General features: G+C 36.6%; 1 protein-coding gene across 3 annotated transcripts in view; it reads right to left on the bottom strand.

The window, feature by feature from the left end:
- Nucleotides 1–17,291, bottom strand: part of GPR180 (G protein-coupled receptor 180) — a 49,999-nt gene that overhangs the window by 7,152 nt on the left and 25,556 nt on the right. Inside the window, exons 8-10 of one of the 3 annotated variants that reach the window (XR_006214853.1) lie at nt 17,134–17,211; nt 15,587–15,906; nt 3,288–3,444 (exon numbers count right to left, since the gene is read on the bottom strand). Coding sequence is in view for 1 of the 3 variants with exons in the window: in XM_042979186.1 (XP_042835120.1) it covers nt 15,748–15,906; nt 17,134–17,211 (237 nt within the window). In the remaining 2 variants the exon portion in view is untranslated. Of the gene's footprint in view, nt 1–2,703; nt 3,445–15,541; nt 15,907–17,133; nt 17,212–17,291 lie in introns of those variants that run through there. The other 2 variants (XR_006214852.1, XM_042979186.1) reach the window with 2 other exon arrangements.

Raw genomic sequence — 17,291 nt, 5'->3', positions numbered from 1 at the left:
AGAGAATCTCTATGACTCCTTTTCAAATATATGATTTTCAGATGTGACTAAGCAATATAATTGCCACTGTACTCAGTTCTAACAAATCAAGTATTCAGGATAAAATATCTCATATATCCTCCCTCCACTCGAGCATTTGGGGAAGGTGCCAGACCTATGGCAAAGTAGTTGCTTGCTGACATCATTTAACCAATCTCAGTGCTTTGGCAGAAGAACTCTTGCTGGCTACGTTACATTTAATATGACAAAAACAAATGTCTCCAAACAGGTAATTCGAATGTTACTCAGATTGGTAGGAAGGCATGGCCTCTGATAAGTCACATATAAAGTTCATCCCCCACCATAGTACCTTTATCAATTGGACTAAATTATCGTATAAAGCCTTTCTTCACTAATCTCAATTATAATATCTACAACTTTACTATAGTGTGTAGAACAATCTGGATATTAAATTCAAATCCTGCATGTATTGGTCAAGAAAATTTCCTCCTCTTTCTGTATTCTCATTTAAAAGAATAACATCTGGGCGTCTGGGTGGCTCAGTGGGTTAAGGGTCTGACTCATGATTTTGGCTCAGGTCATGATCTCCCAGTTTGTGGGATCGAGCCCCGTGTCAGGCTCCACATTGCAGCATGAGCCTGCTTGGGATCCTCTCTCCCTCTCTTTCTTCTCCTTCCCTGTTTTGCTCTTTCTTCCTCTCTCAAAATAAATAAACTTTACAAAAAAAAATAACACCTATATTTCATTGATACTAAGATGAATATATTTTTCAAGTTTTACGATCTTGAAATTGGATGCGTTAATAGTGTGTTTGAAAAACATTGTACCATAATGTGACTAGCCACACTTTTTCTTTCTTAGTTAAATTAATGGTGAGTCTTCAAAGCAATGGAATCTTAGATTCAGTTAAATACAGTAAAATCCTGCCAACCAAATACAGGAATTATTGTAAGGCTCTGATGAAATAAATGATCTTCAAAAAGTCTTGTCAATTATAAACAGGAACATGGACTGACCATTGTCTACAGTTCTTAGTCTTTAATGTCTTTAGAAATCCAGTATGAATTTACGATCTTATTACTAAAATGAATTCCCTATGCAAAGTAAGGACATGGGCTAACACAAGCTAAGATAAAACCATACTGGCTGTTATGATTCTCTCATTGACCAAAGCAATAAAAAACTGAAGTATATAGATTCTCTTTATCAATTTTCCCCAAACAGTATTTTATTCTCAGAGATAAGGCAAATAAAATATTTAATAAAGTCAGTTAAAATTCAAATCAGTATATGTATATAAAATAGATAAATATCTATTTATAAAAACATAAGCGGCAAACTTAGCAAACCAGTGCGTATGTCTTCATCTAATAAGACACCTTTGCAAACGATAGACTTGCTCTAATGATTCTATCACATTTATAAGGATACTTTTCTATGCACTATTTAAAAAATAATGACTAAAAATTAAACTTTTTAAAAAAATTAAGGTTCCTTTGCAACTAATTTTTTTCTCATATTAAAGGATAATACATGCTGCTTACAGAGAATTTGGGAATTGCAGAAAAAGATAAATAAGAAAATTTAAGTCTCACACCTCTTAGATAATTACCATTGAGATGTGAATGTATTATTTAGTCTTTTACATAGTACTATATACATTAGTGTAAAATTGGAATCAGGGTATTGGCATGTGTGTGCTTCCAAAACATCTTTGAGCGGTGGATTGGAACAATTTGAGCAAACGGAACATTGGATGCATACATGACTCTTAACACAGCGATTCCTGACTCTGGTTGCACCTCACAAATCACATGCAGAAATTCTAAAACAATGCAATGGCCAGACTCTCTCCTCAGAGATTCTAAATGAGTTTTTCTGTAACGGGATCTAAGCGTGAGGTTTTTTTTTTTTCTTTTTCTCATGTAATTCTACGGCATAGCCATGGATGAGAACTATGGTTTTCCATCAAGATAAATTTCAAATAGATTAAAAAGTTGACTGTAAAAAACCTGTGGAATTAGTGAATAAAAATATAACTGTATATGTAATCTTAGGGTACGAAAGAACACTAAAGGGAGAAATATCAAAGGAAAATATTCACATATTTAGCTACATAAGAATCTTTAAATTTCTGAATGCCAAAAAAAAAAAAAAAAACACAAAACCACAAACAAAACCAAGGCAAGCAAATCGCAAAGTAGGAAAAATACAGGTAGAGCTATTAGAAAGTATAAAGGAAAAGATAAAGAATACAAAAGGTTAGGTATAGGTAAATCACTCACGAAAAAAAGTCACGACATATATATGTGTGTATATATATATATATATATGTGTGTGTGTGTGTGTGTGTATATATATATATATATATATATATGGAGATAAAAAGTATTTCCTTTTTAAATGGCAAGCTGATCACTTCAGAATATATTCCTCTCTTCCTGACTCTTCCCCTGCCGCTCATAACTCAGGGGCTATATAGTAGCATTTACATTTATACCCTGAAGCTTTACCTCATTAAAAAAAAAATCAAACTCTAAGCAAATATATTAAAACTAAAATATGAATACATAAAGAGGAAAGTCACACTGACACATAAAGGTCTCATAAAATCAGATGCAAAGGAACATAGCACCACTTTATTACTGCCTGAGTCCAACTCTGCACAGGCTCAACTTGCAATAAAAGGAAGTCTTTTCAATCTTCTGTAGTGACTTTACCCTTATTAGAATGCATACTCATTATTTTCTCATTACTCCTCTACATAAAACATACCATTTTGCACCTTGGTTCCCACACCCCTTGTACTGTATTCATATTTTATCTCTAAAGATTGTAATATATCACTTCAAACACAATAACCCATTTAAGAATGGATTTTACAGGCAAAAAGGCACACCTTTCGTGATGTGATTGCAATCATCAGCCGCTCCAATCCTCAAGCACATATTACACGGCGCGCACACAAACGATGCAGGAGCACAGAAGAAGCTACTGCAGGCTGCACAAGCCAACGCAACCCAACGTACTTCCTGGTTTCGGGAGGTAACCATAGGAACCCTCTGAAATGTTTTGTTTTATTAATTTGGCTCCTCTCTATTTTTCGCGAGTGCCAACACTTTCAAGATCATGCGGTTTAGACATGTCACAGCTGTTGAAATTCACAGCAGAAGCTTGAGCTGACAGTGGTGTATCCTCAAGAACCAGAAACACCAAAACAACATTATGATAAAGAGCAGAAGTATGAAAACGAAGAAGACGACAAAGGGCAGGAAATATTGCCTTACCGATTTAAAGCAGAGCCCTGGGGGGAAACATCTGGTTCAGAGCAAACAGTGGTTCTTTCAGCACAGCAAGGGGGTCCTACTGGAGAGAGTGAGGAGTGGCCACAGGTGAGACCCGGAGACCCCGGAGGCTGAAGAGCAGGCGGCGAAATGTTGTTCTCTGTAAGGGAATTTCACTATTTAAAGAGGTGAGAGATCTAGGACTTTGAAATCCAGATAGGAGCCATAATTTACGAGTTTTTGCTACTGGGTTTAAAACCTGACCTATGACAGAAGCGCTTCCTCTCTTGAGTTCTCAGGTTAAGTGTACGAACCATTTTACACACTCTGAGGAACAAAGGTAGACTTTACAGGGGTTTAAAAGTATTGTTAGTTTGGAAATACTAAACTTGAACAAGTATCGAGTATCACTTATTTCTACAAAACCTGTTGTCCTTACAAGGGGAAAGAAAGAATCTTACAGGTTACTAATTTGATGAGGAACTCCAGTCATAGCAATTGGTGTATCTGAGGAAAAAAGCCACTTTTCACTTCAAAAATTCACCCCCGCCCCCCCAGTAAACCTTTTACAAACACTCTTAACTTCTAGGTGAGTCTTTAACATTTATCTTCTGAAAGATCTGTAAGGCTCACAGGCTAGGCAAAAGATTTAAAAGTTTATTTTGTGTGGGTGTAAGTTGGAATGTAGTCGTGTGTAAATTAGATAGAATCTTGAACGTATTCCAATCACGCCTACTTTCTGTTCTAATCACATATGTACGATTATTTAAAGCAAACACTTTCATCTCATGGACATTTAAATATTATCTCCATGAATGAACAGATTAGGAAGAATCTCAGGTTCACTGAAAGTTTTGCACACAACTTTCAGGACTGTAAATAAAGAGCACTGTACTGAGTAAGCATGAGCGCCACACATAATCTTTACAACAATCCCGAGTTAGTAATATTAAAACCCATCTCTCACATCTGGCCACTTCTCATTCTAGTCGGAGGACCCCTTCTCCGTGCCAAAGGAATCACTGTTTGTTCCAAAACCAGGTAACGAATGAGAAAATCATTGAAAAATGGCAGAGTCTGGATGTGAAATCAGTCCGTCGCGCCAAAAAGTCCCTGCTCTTTCCAGTAGATCATAATACCTCCTAAATATAAAAGAATTCAGCACCTTATTTATACCTAACCAGCTATACTCCAAAGCATCTAGTGGCAATAAATCTGAAATATAAGTGACACTTAAGGCAAACATTCACAATAATAATACAACTGACTTTAAATGCACTTTTCAGAACAAACACGAGTCTTGTCTTTCCAAGACAACCTCAAGAAATGAATCTGAATATTTTCATTTCCAAACTGCCTGAAGTTTCTATCCTATGAGATACCTCAGATTTTAAAAAATCTTATCAGACTGGGGTGGTAAAACTTCCAAAAATATATTGAATGATGATTCTACATAAGGAAATTTGTTAATACTATTCACTACATTAATAGAAAAAAAGAAAAATGATATTATCATTTTTTTTTTTTCGGAAGTAAGCTCCACACCCAGCATGGAGCCCAACTCAGGGCCTGAACTCACAACCCTGAAATCAAGACCCAAGCTGAGATCAAGAGTTGGATGCCCAACCGACCCAGGCACCCATGTATTATCATATTCCTAGATGAGGAAAGGATTAGATAACATGCAACATCCGTTTTTAAAAATTTTTTATTCTTTAAATTATGACACAGAAAATTGTCTTTTTTTGGTGTACAGTTCTTTGAATTTTAATATGTGTATAGATTCAATGAAGCCACAACCACACTCAGTATACAGAAAAGTTCCATTACCCTCAAAACCTCCTTGGTGTTACCCTTTTGTAGTCAAACCTTCCTCCCACTGGTAACTCCGGACAATGACTGATTATTTTTTCTATCACTACAGTTTTCTCAATTTGAAAATTTCACTTAAATGGAATCATACAATAAATGACCTTTTAAGATTGGCTTTTTTTTTTTTTTTAGTTTATTTATTTTGAGACAGAGAGAGAGAGAGAGAGAGAGAGAGAAAACAAACTGGGGAGAGGCAAAGAGAGAGGGAGAGAGAGAATCCCAAGCAGGCTCTGCACTGTCAGTGCGGAGCCCTGTGCCGGGCTGAAACTTACAAACAATGAGATCATGGACCTGAGCTGAAATCGAGAGTCAGACTCAACCAACTGAGCCACCCAGGTGCCCCAAGACTGGTTTTTTAAATTCATCATGTCTTTGAGACTCATTGAAGTTGTGTGAACCAATAGTTTGTTTCTATTACTGACAGTATTTTTTGTATGGATATATTATTATATTCTGTCAATTTAGGACATTTGGATTTCCAGTTTTTCATGATTGTGTATAGAGGTGCTATAAACATTAGCATACAGACATTTGTGTGAATATACTTTTTTACTTCTCTAGGGTTAATACACAGAAGTGGGGTTTCTGGGTCATATGGTAATTTATTTAACTTATAGGCAACTACAGGACTGTTTTCCAGAATGGCTATACCATTTTGCATTCCCACCAGCAACGTAGGAGAGTTCTAATTGCTACACATCCTTGGCAAGACTTGGCATTTTCAGTATTTTTATTTTAGCCATTCTAATAGGTGCATTGTGGGTATCTCGCTATGATTCTAATTTACAGTTCCCTAATGGATTTTACTTCTGTTGAACACCTTTTCATGTGCCAATCTGTTGTCTGTATATTCTCTTTGGTAAAGTGCCTGGTGAAGACTTTGGTCCATCTTTTTTTTTTTTAAACTGGGTTATCTGCTCACTAAAGGGTTTTAAGAGTTCACTATATATTCTTTATGTGGACTTCTTTATTGGGCATGTATTTCCCAAATATTTTCTCCCAGACTGTAGCTTGTCTACTCATCTTCTTAACATTATCTTTTGTGAGCAAAAGTTTTAAATTCTAATGAAGTCAAATTTATCAATATTTTCTCCTTGGGTTTATGTATTTTTTAAAAATGTTTATTTTTGTGAGACACAGACAGCATGAGCAGGGTAGAGGCAGAGACAGGAAGAGAGGATCCAAAGCAGGCTCCATGCTGACAGCAGAAAGGGAGATGCAAGGTTTGAACTCACAAACCATGAGATCATGACCTGACCCAAAGTCGGACACTTAACTGACTGAGCCACCCAGGCATGCCGTGGGGTTTGTGCTTTTGGTGTCTAAGAACTCTGACTCAGCTTTCATCCTAAGTGTTCTGCAAGTTTTATGGTTTTATGCTTTACATTTAAATCTGATTTATTTTGAGTTAATTTTTGTGTAAGATGTGAGGTTTCAGTTGAGGTTCATTTATTTTGCAAATGGATGTCCAACAGTTCCAACGCTGTTTGTGGAAAAGACATTCACTTTTCCACTGAATTGGCTTTACATTTTCTCTCCCTTCTATTTTTCTGGAAGAGATTATGTAGAATTGGTGCTATTTCTTCTTTAAATGTTTCACAGAATTCACCAGTGAAACCATCTGGGCCTGGAGACTTTCATTTCTGAAGGCTTTGAAACAAGAATTCCTTAGTTGTTACAGGACTATTTGGGATATTTAGTTCATCTTGAGTGGGTTTTGGTAGTTTGGTGTTTGTGGCAGTATGCTATGGGCCCTATGCATCCCTGCATACCTTGCTGGTTATGCCAAGAATGCAAAGCTCTAACGACTCTTCATTTCGGCCCTTTCTCAGGACTGTGAGCAGAATGAAGTAACATTTTCCTCTCAACCCAGCACCAGTTATAAAAGAGATAAATTTCTCAACTTCGGTGTTTCTTGGGGGCTACATGAATCCCACTGCCATGGACTACATCTATTGCCACGATGGACTATATCTATTGCCTCCATGGATGTAGGAATTATGTGTAACCCATGCAAACCAACAAGAAGCTCGTGATATTTGCCAAGCTATGAGTAACAAAGTCCTTCATCTCTGACCTAGGAGTCTCACGTGCTCTGCAGCCTTTATGAAAGAGCAACAGGTTAATAGTTAGCTTCTTAGTAAAATTTCACACTCTTCGTAGTTCTTGACATACACTTTCCAGAGAGTTATTTAACCTAAATTGTCCTATTTATGTAGATTTTTGCAGTATTTCCTATTGTCCTATTAATATTTGCCAAGTCTAATACCTCTTCTTTCATGACTGCTAACAGTAATTCATGTTACCCTTTTCTTCCTTTGTCACTTTTACTAGAGGCTTGTTAATATTACTGATCTTTTCCAAGAACCAGTTTTGGTTTCATTAATTTTCCCCATGGTTTTCTGTGATCAAGTTAATTGAAAGCTACTCTTTATTATTTTCTTTTTCCTGCTGCTTTGAAGTTATTTTTTATTTATTTTTTGTTTTCTTAAGTTAAAAGTTTTGGATTATTGATTCAAGACTTCCCTTCTTTATAAGCATTGTTTTTTGTTTCTTAAAGATTTTATTTTCAAGTAATCTCTGTACTCAACGTGGGGCTCAAACTTACAAGCCTGAGATCAAGAGTTGCATGCTCTACCAACTAAGTCAACCAGGCACCCCTCTGTATAATAGGTATTGAATGCTATGAATTTATTCCTAAGAAATATTTTAGCTTCCTCTCATGCATTTTGATATGCTGTATTTTCATTTTGTCAGTTCAAATTATTTTTAGTAAGCCATGGTTAATTTGTTTGTTTTTCAAGTATTTGTAGATTTTCCAGTTATCTTTATGTTACTGATTAGGCTCAGAGAGACTATTTGATAACTTCAATTTTTTCTTTTTTTTTTTAGATTTGTTACAATTTATGACCCAGGTTATAGTCTATCTTGATGAATGGTGCATGCATACCTGAAAAGACTATATTCTGCTGCTCTTGGGTTGAGTGTTATACAAATGTCATGTAGATCCCATTGACAGTGTTGTTCAGTTCTATATTCTAGCTGATTTTCTACTAGTTCGAATGATGACTGAAAGAGGAGCGTTGACGTCTCCAACTACAATTAAAGGTTTGTCTATTTCTCTTTTCAGTTCTGTTAGTTTTTGCTGTATGTAGTTTGAAGATCTGCTGTTTGGTGTATATATTTAAGACTGAGGTGTTCTTGATGAATCAACTCTTATCTTTTTATCCTTTGTTTATCCCTGGTAATTTTCATTACTCTGAAGTGTATTTTGATATTAATATAGTCATACTGTTTGCATGGGTATATCTTTCCTGTCATTTTAACTTACCTATATCACTATATTTAAGTGAGTTTTTGTATAGAGCATAGTTGGGATACAAAAAAAAAATATTCTGACAATCTCTCAATTGGTATATGTAGAACATTTACATTTAGTGTGATTATTGATAAGTCTGGATTTGGGTCTATCAGTTTGTTATTTGTTTTCTGCTTATTTTTCTGTTTTTAATTCCCACTTCCCTTTTCCTCTCTTCTTTTGGGTTATTTGAACACTATTTTAGCATTCCATTTAAACTTTCATATTTTAATTTTGCCAAAAGATTTGGGTGTAGGGGTGGTGGTGGTGGTGGTGGTGGTGGTGGTGGTGTGTGTATTTTAGTTATTGCTCTAGGGATCACAATATATGTACCTAACTTTCCAAAGTCTGCTTGGAATTATGTCATGGGGATGTAGAAATCTTACTGCCATGTTACCAAAACCAATTAACCCTGTTTTGAAGATACTAGCAATAAGGGGGTAAAAATGAGAGGTAAAAAAGGGAAAGGAGAGAAAAAATATGATCATTATATGCAAATGACACAACTGTTTGCCTAGAAAATACAAGAGAACCAACTAGAAAATTATTACAATTATTATAATTCAGTTAGAATTGGGAGCAAAATTAAAATACAGAAATCAACACACTTCATGTATAAAACAACAGCCATTTGCAAGACAGAATGAAAGAAAACACTCAAATATCCAAGGGGTATAATGAAATGTACAAGATCTATATAAAGAAGTCCTTTAAAAGTGATTGGCAAACACATGTTCACATTAAACAAATAGAAAAGTATTTCATACCACCTTCTTGGATCACTATGAGAGCAATCACAGGTTCACACAGTTAATGAAATGCTTGGCTAAGGAGCCAAAAAGATGAGCAACCATCTGTGGGATTAATATCCAACATGTTAATAAAGTCGTTTCTCCCTAATTTGATATAGGAATTTAGTTCATCCCACTAGAAATAGTAAACAAGATTTTTCTTTTAAAAATCAGAAAAATTGATTCTAAAGTTCATTATGAAAGAAGTGGTAGGTATAATCATAAAAATTATAACAAAGAAGAGCACTAACAGGTAAATCTCCCCACCAGACAATATGGCATATTTTAAAGCTACAATAATTAAAATAGTGCGGTTTTAGATCACGGATCCAACAGTTCACTGAAATAGCCTTAAGCCCAGAAACAGACTAGCAACAAATCAGTAAAGAGAAGGTAGATTACACAATATATGATGATGTAAAAGAGGGCAACCATCTGAAAAAAACTAAGTTGGATCCCTAGCTTATATTTTATAGCAAAATAAATTCTAGGTGAATCAAAACTTTAAATAGATAAAAATGTAAATCTACTAGAAAATATGGACAACTGAAACATAATTTCAAAGAGGTAATGCTTTTCTATCTGCGACATAAGAACACAGAAGTCATAAAAAAATTGAGAATTCCACAGTATTAAACAAAACAAAAACCAAAAAAGCTCACCTGAGCTTGGTGTCGGGTTTTTGTTGGGCTTTATTACATAGGCATAGCCAACTGAATCATTGGCCACAAGGCTGGATTTAATCTCCAGTCCTTCCCACCCCAGAGGTCAGGCTGTTATCACTGTGCCCCAAAGCCCCAACTCTCTAATCACATGGTTGGTATTTTGGGTGTGGCTAGCCTTCATCCTGAGTCATCTCATTAGCATGAACTATCAGGTTCCACCATGAATAACAAAGACACTTCATTCACTCTGGAACTTCCAAGGATTTAGATCCTGGAAAGGGGAGGGGGCTGTAGTGCTGGGAAGAGGGGAAGAGGCAAATTTTTTATCCATTTTATTTTATTCCAAGTGTTTAGAAGCTACTTGTAATAGCAAAAGAGCGGACACTAACACTGTCCAGTGGCAGAGGACTGATTTAAAAAAATTAAAATATACCCATATAATGGGGTTCTATGCAACGAATGAAGAAAATGGGGGCAATTCTGTAGGTAAGGACACAGAATAAACTGCTGAATATGCAAAACATTGTGTACGGTGTACTATAGTACCATTTGTGTTTCATATATATGTGCGTGTTTATATACACATGAGGCCATCCAGAAAAATAAACAAGAAACTGATAGCAGAGTGTGGATCAATGGAAGGGAAATGGCGGACTTAATTTTTTACCCTTTCAACCTTCTGATTTTTGCACAATTATGCACATAATACCTACTTAACAAGAATAAAACATCACAATGTATTTGCACATTTCTCTGAGGATACTGAACATAACATGTAATTTAATCTTTGATTACTAAGAGCCACGTCGGAAGTTATACTGAACAACGAAGCCCTAAGGGTCTATTCAGGCCACAGGGCTGTTTTCACCCACACTGCCTGACCCCAGGCTCCTGTGATTTGAGTTAGTGCCATTTTTAGTTTTTCTGATTTCTCCCAGCTACTTCTCACTGCCATCAACCTTCTTCCTCTAGTTGACTCAAACTTCTTTTAAATTGGTGCTTTTTAGTTGTAGTGGTCTGAGAAACAAGGCACATAGTTCCAATACTATATAAAATAGAGAGAAACTGCCTCTTAGACAACTTGAGGAAGCCTCTCATAACTGGTGAGTTTTAGAGATTAAACTTCAGAACAACTACTTGGCTATGCAAGATTTGTACACATTCTTGGTTCCATGTAATTAAATGAAGAACACTCAAGGAAGGCATTAAGTCATTATGGGAGGTTCTATGATTTAATTCATGCCATATTGCTAAGTGCATGTCTGAAACTTTTTCAAAATTGCTTTCATTAATTCAAGAAACATTTTTGAGCATCTCGTGTGCACCAGGGAATGCTCTAGGTGCTAGGGATACAGCAGTGAACAATCCAGACGATGGCCAAACTCCCTTAGAATTTACATTCTAATTGGGGTGAGAGGCAACAGGCAAAGATAAAGTGGGAAGTTTAACAAGAAAAGGGGAAATGTGACAGAGCAATCTGGATGGGGTAGCATCTGTTCGGATGACCTCTCAGTTAGCATCTGATCAGAGAAGAACCACTAGGGTATCACTCACACACCATTTTTAATATATAAAAGAAAGGATTTGTAATAGAGATTATAGGAGGCTGTTCTTTTGTGACAGGGAGGCCACAAAAAGGGAAGGGGAACGCATGTGAAGCAGGGGAAGCGAGAACATACTGGGACCGCCAGGAGAGGAGAGCAGAACCCACGGGGACTCAGTGGAACCCATGCCAGTCTCCCACTGCTTCCAAGCCTCCAACCTCAATGACAGGGTTGTGCTGCAGAACCTGGCACCCTCTGTCACAGAATGAAACACACACCTGGCCGAGGAGTCAGAGAAAGTAAAGGAGGTGATCCAGAAGGGGCTGGCGTTCCTGCATGCCTGGTTGTTGGCCCACAGACCAAAAAGATAAGCCAGCAGATACGCAATAATGTGGGTAAGCCACAACAATGCATGCCCTGCTTGGACCTTTCAATTATAGAAATCTGGATCTGGCTACTTAACTTCTGCCTTCTGAATCTCACACCACACATCTCTTGTGACCCACATGATCCTAAAATTATGCAGGGAGAATTAAGAGGAACATATCTCCAGCTTAGCTATACTGGCACCACATGAAGCCACTACTGATGGTCAGAGGTCTCTGAAAGATATTTGAGCTGAGAACCTGGAGGGCAAGGAGGATTCAGCCACACAGCCAATGCCAAGATTTGGAAGAGAGTATTCCAGGCAGAAATAGTTACTGCAAAGGCCCTGAGGCAGCGATACAAACACGGTATTTTTTGATGATGGCGTTGGAGTATGGTGAGAGGGAGAGTGGTATGAAATGAGGTCAGAGAGGCAGGGATCAGGTCACATGGGTCCTTGTAGAATACGGTAATGAGCATGGATCACTTTTTTCTAAGTGCAAAGGAAGGCAAATGGAGAGTTTTTGACAAGCCAGTAGTAGTTTGGTTTGATTTATCATTTTAAACTCTGTTTTAAAATAATTTTGAACTTAAAAAAAGGCCTAAGATTAGCACAAAGAATTCTATCCAACTGATTTCCCTCCACTGTGCAGAGAATGGGCTTTGGCGGGCAGGGCCACTTCTCTCTAGGACTCCTCCAGATCTCCTGGTTTTCTATGTAAGCCACACTCCTAGAGGACGCTGTGCACGATGCCCTGGGAGACGTGCAGAAAAGGCTGCCGGAGTGTGGAAGCAGCAATATTCCTTCAAGAACTATTCAAGAGTTCAGGCCAGTGTGCTTCCACACTGCTTTTCAGATTTCACAGGAAAACCAATTTTGTCATTTTAGTCTCAACTCAAGAATTCATGTTGGTACCAAAAATGGTATTACCTTTTTAGATCTGGTCTCAAATTGATTGGTTATATTACTTCTCAAAACAAACAAAAATCTTGAAGATCTGACACCACTGAAGCTATTTAAATAGAATGTTACACAAATAATTCTGGATTTCCTAAGAATTTCCTGAGAATCGGCACTGCCTCCTCAGGGAAACGTGCTGAAGGGGCCAGGGCTCATGTTGATGCATGTGTTCTAGTCTCACTACATCACAGCTGACCTTGGACTTGCCAATCTTCTAGTTTCAGTAGACTTAGCCTACAAGTTGAGACCACAGACAGCCTTCCTAAAACAAGCTCTTTTGCCTCTAGCTGAAAGCCAAGGTTCAAATACTGAAGTGTGCTCAGTGCACACTTACACGTGAAACCTCATTTCTGACCTCAGTACAATTTCAGGTTTAATGTTAAAATCAACAGCTAAAATTAACTATGGATAGCCACGCATTCTCACTGAAAACATACACACCTAATAGGTGCTCATTAAATCATGAGGGTGAAGTAGAAAAATGAAAGAGAAGTCAGGTGCCTTTAGAGAACTCATTTATTCTCTCTCACACGCAGTTGAAGGGGAGCTCTGCCAGCACGGTAGGGATCAGTGACGAAGATAAGGGGCCTGACGCACAGCAGACATTCCGTTAAGTAGGAGCTAGTACTGTTACACGTGTCAACAGAAGTAAATATTTTCTTTACCCTACTAAAGGAAGAAATAAAATGGAAAAAAAAGGAAAAAAAAAAAGCTCTGGGCATACTCATCTTCTTTAAGAAAAAAATGTAAACACAGATTTAGGAAAGCATGATCTGTCAGAAAGAAAAGTAGAACAGTTTTGATCTTAAGGAGAGTTTGCAGTCTATCCTTCCATGCTCGGCGCTGACAGGTCTCCTGCAAACATCCAGCAAGAGAAGAGCGATGCTGTGCCATGACTTACGGACTATAAATTCTGAGCTCTGATTACTAGATTTATTAACAGTGTCTTAGGTGTTATATGTTAATTATTAACAACTGTTTTCCTTCATTTAACAATGGCTCCTGAATAACAAAATAAATTATCAACAATTCAACCATAAATTAAAAGATAATTAAAGTAAAAAAAGACCTGTTAAAGTTTCATATATGCAAGCACAACAACATATTTCATATATTCGGATTACAGTTTCTGTGATCTTTGCGTAAGCAACAGAAAAGTTACTCCCTTTCCACTGTTGCAAGTTCACAACACTTAGGAAAAGACTTCACCTTTTTTTCCTGCTCAATTAACTGCACCTCAGTTGAACGCGACAGACAGAAACCGGGGTTATGAGCGAGACGGGCTAAAAGAAAAGGTCGTGACCCCACAGCAGATCACGTAAACCTAAAATACACTTCGGACTTTCTAGTGGTAACCTGCAGCCCTCATTTATTAGATAATTTACAGAGAACTGTTAGGAAAATGATTTAATGAGCAGGCTGACCTCTGCCATTCTGCCAGTTTGCTGCTCAAGAACCTACGCATCTTGCCTTTAAAATGAAACAGAATACTGTTCATTTCCAATGAGACTAGGTGTCAGGTAAAAACAAAGACGAAGCCATAGATATATTAAAGTTACGCTACGTTAACTACTTAATTAAAAACTTTAATTACCAGATCAGTGCACCATTTCTTGCTTAAAAATGTAATACCTTTGACAGTTGATAAAGAATACTTTTTTTAAAGCCAGATGTGAAAATGAAAAGGTCTGAATGACATGACACACAGAAACAGAATCCTTTCCAATCAGTGACTACTAATGGGAATACTCATTTTATACAGCAGGTATTGACAACCATTTAGCAATTCTTTAAACAGGCACTTGATAGAGTGTTTTGCAGCTAGCATACTCAACACTGGGGCATCACATACACAAAAAAATATGGCTTTATTACAAAGGATTCAAGATGGCAACTACTTAGAATCCAGTGCCAACACGGATTATAACAAATCCAGTGAGTATTTTGTTTTTCAATTATTCATAGAAAATTTAATCCTGATTAAGTATCCTTGGGCAGGAATTCATGGGTAGTTGATGACTGAAACCAACATTTATGTGAAATGCTTCTGTTAATTTAATCTGTGTATACGGCTTAATTATGATTGGGGATTCAATGTAAGAGAAATGAATTATATCAGGATTAAAATTTTAGTACCTATCACATAGTACTTTTTCCTTCTTTCTTTTTAAACATAGAACCCTGTTTGTCTCTTCACCTAAGTGCTTACATTTGAGAACTCTTTGTAACGAATAACCTATGTAATGTATCTAAGTGTTATTTTTCATAAATTATCTGTCAGAAACCCTTTGCTAATCAAGCTAGAACCTGAACTAGAGCCAGAAGTGATAGAAGAAAATGGAGAACCCCACACACAAATAAACAAAAGCTTATTCATTTAGCTATAAATATACTTTATATTCACATTCTGAAGTAATTTCATTTTCAATTCCTTTAAACTCCAATACGAAATGCATTTTCCTCAAAGCATAAAAAGAAGCAGTTTTAAATCAGTGTATTACACTGACTTTGTAACTGGAGTTAGATATGTATAAGCAAGTAATCATTTAACTGATTACTTTTCACAAGACTATCAAACCTGAGTTAACTATTGATATGAGACGAGGCATTGTAAGTGGTGAATCTCTTACCAAAATATCATATAATTCTTTTTCATCTTAATTTCCACAGAGAAATTGCATAAATCACCTTGTAACAACACTCTTTCTTCAAAGTTTATTAAGCATATTTCAAAACATTTATTACCTTTTTTCAGTTTGATACTGCTTCAATGCAGTTGTATAAATAACATGCTCGGCCTTCTTTGTTCAATTTTCCATACCACAAGTATGAAAGAAAAGTCACTGCATTTGGATCCTTATTGCACTCTCAAATCAATTCACTTTTCCTTTAAAGAAAATTAAGTATCAGAAGTGAGGCCGACTTTTGTGTCCAGATGATATCGTCAGTGGTAGTGTTACTGAAGAAAGTGAAGAGACTTCCCAGTATAGACTGTGGGACAGAAAGAGTCTGTAGAGAATAACCATGGAAACGGACTGGCAAAGGATAACACCTATTGTAATAACCTGAAAAGAAAGGGAATGCATTTACTGCATGCAGCAACAGACAAATTATATTCAAGTTATCATGAACCCATGTACTTTATATTTACGTACATCCACATATATATATACACACATAAACTACTCCTCCATCTTTAACATGGGTACATTTTATCAAATAAATTTTCAGTAGGAAAATATGACCAATGTTCAGAACTGTAACTGTTCAAGGCAAAACTTATTTAACAGTTTATAAACACACTCAATTTGCTAACCCATTCTCTCCTCAGGGTGCACACACCACAGGAAGAGATCCGAAAAATCAGCTTCCTGGATAATCTAGTAATGAGAATAAAGCATGATTCAGGTAGGGACCTGAATCTTGAAGAGTACTCTAAAAGCTCTTTCAGAAATTCTCAAGTTGCTTCTTTATTTTTGTAGACTACCTTCCTATCTATTTACCCCTTGTAAGCACCTCAGGTTTAAGAAACATCCATGTGTTCAAGCACAGACTGCATTGCTTGTAAAAGGTACCCGGCAGAACACTTTGAAATGATGGAGTCGTTTACCTAAGAAGGTGGGTTTCAGAACAATGAAAATGGTGGCACACTTGAGTGTGGCATTGCAGTCTGCAGTCTGTTAAAGCAACTAGACTGATTTTATAAATCTATTTTGATTTTTCCACTATGTTGTAAAACATCTTGATCAATTTTTCCTAACAACGACGGATTATGAATCGCCTCATTTATAAAATAGTATTATGAAATAGATTAAAATTAACAACAAAAGCTATTTTCATCATTTTTTATTAACTAAATTAAACATTTTTCTTTTACACTTAAAGTTCTAATTTATATACTTGCCAGTTCAATATTTTGTTTCAAAGCTTTATTTTAAAGAGCTCAATGCGGCACCTGGGTGGCTCAGTGGGTTAAGTGTCCAACTTCGGCTCCGGTCATGAGCTTGTGGTTCATGGGTTTGAGCCCCACACGGGACTCTGTGCTGAGAGTCCCATCCAGCTCAGAGCCTGGAGCCTGCTTTGGATTCTGTGTCTCCCTCTCTGCCTCTCCCCTGCTTGCACTCTGTCTCTCTCAAAAATAAAATACAGCTTAAAAATATTAAAAATAAAATAAAATAAAATACATAAAAAGCTCAGAAAAACCTCTAAATGGAAAAAAATAGGCCTTTTCACCTTTCATAATTTCCCAATAAACACTATAAAAAACCATTGTGATCATGTGTTTTACTTACCTTATCTCTTTGGTAGTCACTAAAAACGACAGAAATACATGCGAGACCTGGATGGCATAAAAACCACAAGATACAGCCCTGAAACAAATGAGAAGTAAGTCAAATGCATGCAGCTGTATCTTTATTTTCAGAGTAACATTACTAGCATATTTAGGAGG

The sequence above is a fragment of the Panthera tigris genome, chromosome A1 (genome assembly GCF_018350195.1).
Source record: "Panthera tigris isolate Pti1 chromosome A1, P.tigris_Pti1_mat1.1, whole genome shotgun sequence".
NCBI classification, from domain to species: domain Eukaryota; kingdom Metazoa; phylum Chordata; class Mammalia; order Carnivora; family Felidae; genus Panthera; species Panthera tigris.
The sequence above is the reverse complement of the archived record's forward strand: the minus strand, read 5'-3'. Positions and strand labels throughout refer to the sequence as shown.